Below are 9,765 nucleotides of genomic sequence, written 5' to 3' on the forward strand. Positions count from 1 at the left end.
CGGTAAAATACTCGCCCTCACCAGCCATCAGAGAAATGCAAATGAACACCACATTGAAAAGCTGGAGAGATGGCTCCACTCTTAAGAGCCTTTACTATTCTCTGACCAGTTTGGTTCCAGCACCCACATCAGGCAACTCACTACCGCTTGTAACTCCAGCTCTTATATATTAAAACAAAACAAATCACACAAAAAAAACCTACATCTTACACCACTCAGAAAGGCAGCCATTAGAAAAACAAACCATCAGGCCTGGTGGAGCAGTGTATGCCGCTTGAGAGGCAGAGGCAAGTGGGCTAGGAATTCAACATCAGCCAGGTCTACAGAGGGAAACTCTGTCTTAAAAGGCAGAAACCAAAACCACAACAAAACAAATAGCAAATAACCTGTTATACATAGTAAGTTCCAAAGCAGCTAGGGCTACACAGTAGCACTCTGTTTCAAACAAAACAAAACAAAAACCAATAACAGAAAGCAAGCAAACATTAACAGCCAGTGCTGGTGAGAAAGAAGACAGAAGACAGAAGACAGCCCAAATACAGGGCTGGTGGGATCATCATGGAGATTTCTCAAAATACTAAAAATAGGGCTCAAGAAATGGCCCTGCAATTGAAAGTGCTTGCTGTTCTTGCAGAAGACCCATGTTTGATTTGCAGCATTTATGTTAGGCAGCTCTTTTTTTCCAAGTGACCATTTCATCAGACCCAAATGTGTTTTTTATGATACAGAACAATGCTTCATGTATGGCCAAAAATGTTAAGAATTTACCCAAAACCCTTGTGTTAGTATTTGTGTACCAACATGCTGTGTAATATGGCAGCCACTGGCCAGTGGCTCGTGTGTATTAAGTCTGTGTGGCATGGCTGGTCCAAACTGAGAAGTGCCACAAACAGGTAATACATGCAAGGGTCTAATGACTTAGAAGAAATTAAAGTATAAGCTGGGAATAGTGAGTCTAACCTATCTTAGAAGCAAGCAATCAGAAAGTGGAGACAGGAGGATCGAGGGAAGCCTCCACTTCATATTGAGTTGGAGGTCAGTCAGAGATCCTATCATGAAATGCAAAAACTCTGTAAAGTATTGATCATATGTTGAAATCATAATATATTATTGCAATCGAATAGAAATTAAAGTTTGTTGAAATAGTAATATAGTGGTATATTTGGATAAATGGATTCAATGAAGTGTGTGTGTGTGTGTGTGTGTGTGTTGCTAGGGAACCAGACCCATGGCCTCATCCAGGTGAGGAATACACTGTACCACTGAGCCATATGTTCAGCTCCACGTAAGAAATGTTTTTACGGCACAGAGAAGACGTCTCCACAGATGAAGGAGGTCGCTGCTAAATCTGAAGATTCCCGAGACACACATGAAGGATCAGTTCCTGCAAGTTGTCCTCTGAATTCCATATAGGCATGCATTATGGCAGAAGCTTGTCCACATATATTAATAAATGAATAAAATGTTAAAAAAAAGTTCTTTTTCTGAGACAGGGTCTAACTGTATAGTCCAAGTTGGGTTCAGATTCATGGTGTTCCTGATCCCCCTGCCTCAACTTCCCAAATCCTGAGATTACAAGTGTGGGTTAGAACATCAGGTTTAGAAATTTCTAAAAATTAACTTCATCTCATTTTACCTTTTTCTCTTCCATTTCTTTCTTGTAGCCTACTGTTTTAGTTAGGGTTTCTATTGCTGCGATGTAACATCAGGACCAATGAGCAAGTTGGGGAGGAAAGGGTTTATTTGGCTTACACTTCTACATTGCTGTTCAACATTACAGGAAGTCAGAACAGGAACTCAGACAGGATCCTGAGGCTATGGGTGGTGATACTTATTGACTTGCTTCTCTGGCTTGCTAAGCCCACCTTCTTATAGAACCCAGGATCAGCAGCCCAGGGATGGTAGCTCCTACAGTGGGCTGGGCCCTACTGCACTGATCACTAATTTACAGCTGGAACTCAGGAAGGCTTAGAACTTGGCAATTCTCCTGTCTCCACTTCCCAAGTTCTGAGGACATGTGTGCACCCCTTCTGGTGCTATCAGGAAGGGGTTTTAATTTTCTCCATTACCTGATTTCCTAATCATTAAATTGTGTAAGTTTTATGATTTTTAATTTTTTTAGGATTTTTAATTTTTAAAAATATAAAAAACTGCATTATTATTGTGAGTATGACGTCTGTGCCAGGCCATGTGCCATGCCTTTCATGTGGTGGTCAAAGGACAACTTTGTGGAGTTCATTCTGTCCTTCCACCTTTAAGTTTGGGGGTTTCAACTCGGTCATCAGGCTTAGGCAGCAAGTGTCTTAACCCTCTAAACCATCTCCCCAGCTCTAATGTTTTAAGGTTTGTGTGTGCGTGTGTGTGCCTGTGTATCACATATGTGCAGAAGCCTGTGGAGGTCAGAAGAGGCACTGAATCCCTAGAACTAGAGTTAATGACGGTTGTTACCTGCCATGTGGGTGCTAAGAACCAAACCCAGGTCCTCTGCAAGAACAAGTGTTCCTGGTCATCGATCATCTCCCTGGCCCTGTTTGGAGATTTTGAAATAAGAACAAAAGAGACCCACATCATGCAGCACTAAAAGAGGGAGGCTGAGATTACTTGCTAGAGGTGGAAGAAGCAACAACAGGCCTGCACTTAAGAGATCTGGGAATACAGTCTCCACCCAAGGAACATGTTTACGCCAACTTTGAAACTATTTGCTTTTAAAAAAAAACAAATGAAACAACAGAGAACAAAGTGTTCTGAGGTTGTTTTTATTCCAAGAATGCTGTGAGCTGTGCCCAGAAGCCACAGTTGGCACCCATTCATCCACAGCACCCACAGCAGCACCATGAGTATCAAATCCAGGGCTCCTGGGAACCCTGTCTCCCGGACAGTCAATATGACTGAGTCTGCCACTTAAGGGCCCAGCTAGTTGGACCCGCGTGGTCCCTCTGCATCCCCGACTTCTCTGGCAGGCAAGAAGTGAGTCTCAATGCCCCTTGAGCCCATGCTCCCTGGGTCTGGGCCATTTGTTTCTTGTTGCTCTGTTTCAGACAACAATACATGCAGACCCCCAACACGGAAAAGGGGTCCTCCAGTCTCTCCAGTCATGGGCCTCTTCTCTGATTCCAGGTAGCCCCACTTGGAGCTCCTGTCCCCAACAGAGAGTGGCCATATCTTAGGGCCACAAGCAAAGTCACTGTCCTCTTAGGTATGGGACCAGGCTCCAATGAGGAGGCTAGGAAGCTGCTGTGGCCTCCAAGGGCTGAATCAGCAGGGTGGTAGCCTGAAGTGGGTAGTAGCGGCCCTTCCACGTTTTCCAGAAGATCCCCTTTTTGCGCTGCTGCCGTTGCCGTGGGATGGAGTGGAAGTACTGTCCATTGAGATTGGAGTGGCTGCAGGTGCCAAACCACCAGCCACCTATAGGGTTAGAGCACAGAAGATGAGGTCAGAGTCTTGCGCTTCCATACTGCGAGAGGACACAGCTGGCAAGAAGACGAACTTTGGATTTTAGACCTTTAGAATTTATTACATTCATTTATTCTGTGTGCATGTGCATATGTGTGTGGGTGTGCACATGCCACCGTGGTGTGAGGGTCAGAGGACAACTTGTGGGAGTCAGTTCTCTCCTTCCACCATGTAGGTCTTGGAGGTCAAACTTAAGTCATCAGGCTTGGAAGCAAACACCTTTACTGACTGAGCCAATGCACAAGCCCTGGCTTTTTGTTTTTTGAGACAGGGTCTCTTAGTCAGGCTGGCCTCAAACTCTCTAGGTAGCCAAGAATAACCTTAAACTTCTGCTCCTCCTGCCTCTACTCTGAGTGCTACAGTTACCATTGTGCGCTACTGTGCTTGGTTTATATGGTGTCGGGGATGAAACGTAGGCCTTCGCTCATGGTAGAAATGCTCTCTACCAACTCGGCTACACTATGGAGCAGGGCTTGCTGGTCCAACATTGTAACCACCACGCTCAGGAGGCTGATACAGGGTGATCAGAAGTTTGAGGCTAACCTGTCTTTACAGATGAAACACAAGGAAGGCTGTTGTTGTAACTCAGCTGTTATAGTGTTTGCCCAGTGTGCATGAAATCATGAGATTGATCTCCAGCACCATGGGAAGGAGCCTGCTGGCACATGCCTGCTATCCAAGCACTTGGGAGGTAGAGACTGACCTTTTAAGGTCATGTTTGGCTATATAACAAGTTCAAGGCCAGCCAGAGCTATATGAGACCCTGTGTCGGACAACTAGAACACAATCACCAGAAACTAGGTTGCAGCTCAGTGGCAGAATGCTTGGCTAACATGCACAAGACCCTGCAAATGTTCTCACTGAACTTTCACAATAACCCTAAAGAGTGGGTACCGTGAGTATGACTACTTTAAAGATGGAAAACTGAAAACAGAAGAGATTAATTCAGTGACTGGACCAAGGGCACACAGCAGGCAAGCAGAAAAGGGCCCCAGGGCTGATGCCCTTTGGTCCTGAATGCGGACTACATTAAAATCTGCTTACCAGAGAGGCTCTTGGCACAGTTGAGGTCCCCTCGCAGGTCGTGATCTTGGTCCCAGGTAGAGAAGGGCAAGGAAAGGCCATTGGGGGAGACATTGGTGGCACCCAGCTCACTGGCTGTGGGCTCTGTGAGCTGCAGGCTGTAGGCTGTGTCCTCGCCCCCCAAGTGGATGGGAAACTGGAGCAATTTGGCATTGCCATCCCAGTCCTGGAGCTGCACAGCCATCTGGCTGCCTCGGTCCCCTGTGATGCTGTGCATCTTCTCCAGGCCCAACCAGAACTCGCCTGCATCAGAAGAAGTCATCCTATCAGGCGGGATGCTCCTTTGCCCCTCCCTCCTTCCCTGACTCTGGCTTCCCGAGAACCACTGACCTTGGGGATCTCCGAAGCCATCTTTGTAGGCTTCCCAGGGCTGATTGAAGTCCACAGAGCCGTTTAGGCGTCTCTGAATCACTGTCCAGCCTCCATCTGCCCAAGAAGACAAAGTCGCCAAAAGTCCCTTTGCACAGGGCAGCTGACAGTCCTACCTATTTCCCAAAGCCTGAAGCCGTGTTCCAACACAACTCATCACTTCTCTCTCAGAGGGTGGGATCAGAATAGGCTTCCGCCCCAAGAACTTGCAGGTACCAGCTGCTGATGTATTTTGTTAATTTTTGAAATCTACCTGAGACTGGCCTAGACCATGCTTCTGCAGTCAAGAATGAGCTTGGACCTTTCCTATAGCTCAAGTTGTCCTTGAACTCACTATATAACCACGGGTGACCCCAAAATCCGGACTCCTGAGTAGGCTTATACTACCTCACACAGCTTATGCAGGGCTGGAGATGGAATCCAGGGCTTCAGGCATTCTAGGGAAGCACTTTGCCAATTGAGCTACCAGCCCGTGTTTATTTAAATGAGACAGGCTGTTCTAGAACTTTCAACAATCCTCCTGCCTCAACCTCTCAAGTATTGGAGTTATAAATACAGCCACACGGCGAGTGTTTTATCACTGAGTCACATGTGGCTGGATGTTGTGACTCCAAGGCTGTACATGGCAAGTAGGCTCCTTGGGGGGCCAGCATGTCCTACCTGAAGTCATCTCACAGTTGACCAAAAACGGCGGGGATCCCTGAGGCTGGATCTGGAAAAGTCCACTGTGCCGCTCCCCTTCTTGGAAGAGTTCCTGGCAGTCCCGGGGAGGTCCTGAAAGTAGACCAAGGGAAGACTGAAGCAGGGGAGAAGCCGTCAGATGTTTCAGGAGACCCAGGTGGCATGAGAACCAGCCCCTTTGCCATTCCTCCCCCTTCCCACACTGCCTGTGCACCCTCTCTGCTCATAAAGCCTTCTTCCTCGTATCACACACTCCTGCCATCCGTGTTTGGCACATGGTCCTGATGCAAGGGATTCCCTTTCCTATTCCTTTCTCTGGGCTCGAACTCTAAAAGGATGCCTTTCCATTCTTCCTTTCAACCCCACTTAGACTCCCCAAAGTGAACACAGAGGTCTTTCCACTGGGGAGAAGTCATCTGGTGGTGTGTCCCTACTCCTCCCCTTGAGTGGAGGTTTCCCAAGGCCAGGGACAAGGAGAAGCTTTGTCCACAGTAAGAACCTGAATCCACCTACAGCCTGGTCCACAGCCAGAGTTTCAATAAGACAATCATGGGGTTGGATCTGGGGCAATGCAAGATCAGAGCTCACTGGGCAAAGGGGTCCTCTGGTTTAGTTAGTAGGAGATGCTGACAGTGCCTAGATGGAACAGGGGGAGACTGAGGCTGGGATGGGGGTAGGGTGGAACATGGCTGTCTCCACTACCAGAAGAAATGGGACAGGAATGAAGAGAGAAGGAAAAGAGGTGAGGAGGAAAAAAAGAACTTGGCCTTGACAAGGCCTCGAAACTCAGGAAGATCCGCCCCCAGCCCAACCAGGGAAAGTAGGAGAAAGGTCACTGGGGGAGGGGCATGCAGGAACTTTCTGCCAGTCAGCTCTGTCCACACTGCCAGGAGTGGGGGCAGGCCCAGAGAGGTGGGAAAGACACTTTCCAATCCCTTGGGCAGCTCCCTTTCCCCTACTTTCCTCTCATCCAATCGGGACAGGCACACTGCCAAGCCACCCATGTGGTCTCTATTAGGACCAGCTGTTTGTCTCTCCAGCTCTGAACTTTCCCCTACTTGGCTAGGCTGTCTAGCAGTCCCAAACCCACAAAACCACCCTTCTGCCCTTCTCTTCCCCTACATCACCCGACCAGAACTTGTGTCTGTTGACATGGGAAAGCTCCCCCCGTGACCCTCACCAAGTCCAGGTCCATGCCTGGGTAAAAGCCAGGGAAAGGAACAAGTCTATTGCTATCCCCCGGGGAAGTCAGCAACTAGCCCTAGGGTGTGAAGGGGGATATCCAAACTTTCACCTAGTTGGCTGTGGACAGCCACTGATGTCAAGCAGGGCGAGAGAATGGCTGTGAACTCAGTGTTGGAACTAGGAACTTTCTCTCTCTCTCTCTCTCTCTCTCTCTCTCTCTCTCTCTCTCTCTCTCTCTCCCTCCCTCCCTCCCTCCCTCCCCCCCCCTCTCTCTCTCTCTCTCACACACACACACACACACACACACACACACACACACACACACACACGCCCCTCAGGGTGAAACCCCTGAGCTATCTCCCAGCTCCCCTGAAACTTCAGCTCCTTATCATCTGTCCTGGTCCACTTGTTCTGGATAGTGGCTAATAAGCTTTTGGGGAGTCTTGTTAGGGAAGAAGGGTGAGGTGACCTGGCCAAGCAGGATCGGAAGTCGGGAGGGTGGTACATCTAAGAGCCCTTGACCAGTGAGCCCACAGGCATTCAAATTCAACCTCTTTCTTGTGACACCAAAGACCAGAGACACTCACTGTGCAAGCTGGTGGCATTGGGAGTCAGGCCGATGAGCTGGGCCATCTTGGGAAGCCTCTTTCCTCTTGAAGTCTTGGCCACCACATTGTCTAGGTGTGTGGGGTCCAGGAGGTCAATCTGAGACAGGACAGGAAAAGGACGGTTAGCCACATTCCACCACGGCTGGTCCCCCATTTTGTTTTCCCTCTTTCCTACTTGGGCCAAGCCCTGGGGTGAGTACCTGACTCTGAAGATTTTGTATTCTCAGATTCTGCTTTGCTAGGTGTTTCTGCTGCTGGGCCACCTTCTGGAACAGCTGCTGGATCTTGCTGTTCTGAGCCTTGAGCTGTGTCTGGAGACATGCAAGACTGGTAAAGACCTGGCTTTGTGTTTGCAACCTCCCCATGTTCACCCCCTCCTTCTATCCTTTCTCACGTTGATTCTTTGAGGTCCCTCCCCGCCCGGTTCCTGTGCACACGAATGCACATCTGAATGGGGATCCTAAAGGAGTCAAGAAGGAGCCAGCCCCCTAGTGAGTGTACCTACCTGCAAACTCTGCAGAGTCTCAGGAGCTGCCTCGCTGTCAGGGACTCTGCCCTCAGGGTCTTTAGAAGGTGCGTCTTTCCCCTGGGGTCCCTGACAAGCGTTACCGCACACTGCCATGCGGCGTTCCAGTGCGCCTAGCTGCCCACGGGTGCGCTCCACGTGTTCGCGCAGTCCGTGGCCGAGTTGCAGCAGCCCGTGAGCCAGCAAGTTCATCTCATCCCAGGACGCGAAGCGCGGCGGTTCTGGCTGTGCAGGGCGACCCTGCACGCTCAACAGCCCCGCGGTAGCTGCGCACAGCACCAGTGCTGCGCTTGCGGTTGGAGCACAGCGCATGATTCCCGGGGGTGACCTTGGGTGCGGCGATGCTAGGACTTCTGAACGCAGGGGTTCGAGACCCAGTAGCTGGAATTCTGGGCGAGTCGGCTGAGGCTTAGACTTGCTGCGTTGCAGAAGAGGGCCTGGAGCTCCCAGTCGATCAGCTTTTCCCGGTTGCACCCAACGCCCCATTTTATAAAGCAGTGTGGGAGTGGGAGGGAGATCCTTGGAGGCGGGGCCCTGGGAGTGCCGAGGGCGGGGCAAGCGGCCAAGTGTCGGGGTGCTAGGTGCCACAGGCCGGGTAGTTACGAGGTACTTGTGCGTGTACGTGCATGTGCGTGCGCGCGCGTGCGTGTGTGTATCGGGGTGAAGAATCCTTGGGGTTGCCTGCTTGACCTCCCCTCGCCCCATGCACGACGTGATTGTCCCTGCACTGCATGGTCCACTCTTAAGCCCGGAAGTTCTCAACCGTAGCCCCGCATCCCGCTCCCCGCCCGGTTCAATGGAGAAAAGGGTGTACAAGTCAATCAGGACGTGGATGTCTTCTTGATTGACCTCTTCCCAAGTCAGAAGCGGAGTAGGGCAGAGTTACGTGGCAGAAGGGTTTCTCCCTGGTCGGCCGAGTTCAGATGGCAAGGAGCGGGGGTAGTTACTGGGAGGCTTCCTGAGATCTGCAATCTCCAGATCAGGTTAGAACCCTTGCCCCCACCTCTCTTCCACTGGTCTCCCACGCTCCTTCCGGCTCAAGGGATCGTCATTGCAGAGGTCTTTTTGAGGGTCACTAACACCCTTGTTCAATTAGTCGTCTCTTCCTGTCCCGATTGTCACTACTGTTATTGCTGGGACTTCTACCTACTTAGTACAGATTAGAATTCTAGGCCTGTCCTCCACCGGGGTGTCCCGGACTTTACCTGCATTAAAGCAGGAACCGTGCCTGAGCCCAGGCCAGTCTTCCCAGCTTTGGGGCAAGTAGCATAAGGGTGTGCAACTACGGGGCAAGTTTGAATCAGTCTGGGCTACTCGCCACCAGGTCTCCAAACAACAGTAACAACAAAACCGTCAATAATATGCCCTAAGGAGACAAACTCGGGAAAATCGTGCCTCCTTAGTAAATTCCAGATCAGTCAAAGGCTGAAACAGCAAGACCTTGTTTCAAACAAAACAAAACAAAACAAAAACAATTCACAGTGGTACATCCTTTTAATCCCAGCACCACAGAGGCAGAAGCAGTTGGTGGGAGCTCTTATGAGTTTGAAGCTACATAGTGAAGTTCCAGGAGAGCCAGGGGAACTTTGTCACAAAGCAACAAAATAGAGGCTGGAGAGATGGCTCAGTGGTTAAGAACACTGGCTGCTCTTTCAGAGGTCCTGAGTTCAATACCCAGCACCGTAATGGTGGCTCACAACCATCTCTTGTGGGATCTGATGCCATATTCTGGCATAAAGACAGACATGCAGATATAGCACTCATATACATAAAGTAAATCTTTAAAACCAGTAGAGGAGCTCAATAACTGACTTAGCAATAAGACCCAAGTCCAACAGCTCATGGCCACCTGTAACTCTA

General features: G+C 49.8%; 1 protein-coding gene across 1 annotated transcript; it reads right to left on the reverse strand.

Moving 5' to 3' along the window:
• Nucleotides 1-2,742: 2,742 nt before the first annotated feature.
• Nucleotides 2,743-8,384, reverse strand: Angptl4 (angiopoietin like 4). Its single transcript, XM_050131263.1, has 7 exons — nt 7,885-8,384; nt 7,580-7,690; nt 7,359-7,476; nt 5,566-5,679; nt 4,867-4,962; nt 4,498-4,779; nt 2,743-3,405 (listed from the first exon to the last, which is right to left on the reverse strand). The coding sequence occupies exons 1-7, from the start codon at nt 8,215-8,217 to the stop codon at nt 3,224-3,226; spliced, it is 1,236 nt and encodes a 411-aa protein (XP_049987220.1). The 5' UTR covers nt 8,218-8,384; the 3' UTR covers nt 2,743-3,223.
• Between the last annotated feature and the right edge of the window lie 1,381 nt (nt 8,385-9,765).

The sequence above is a fragment of the Alexandromys fortis genome, unplaced genomic scaffold (assembly GCF_014885135.2).
Source record: "Alexandromys fortis isolate MF-2015 unplaced genomic scaffold, M_Fortis_MF-2015_v1.1 scaffold_364, whole genome shotgun sequence".
NCBI classification, from domain to species: domain Eukaryota; kingdom Metazoa; phylum Chordata; class Mammalia; order Rodentia; family Cricetidae; genus Alexandromys; species Alexandromys fortis.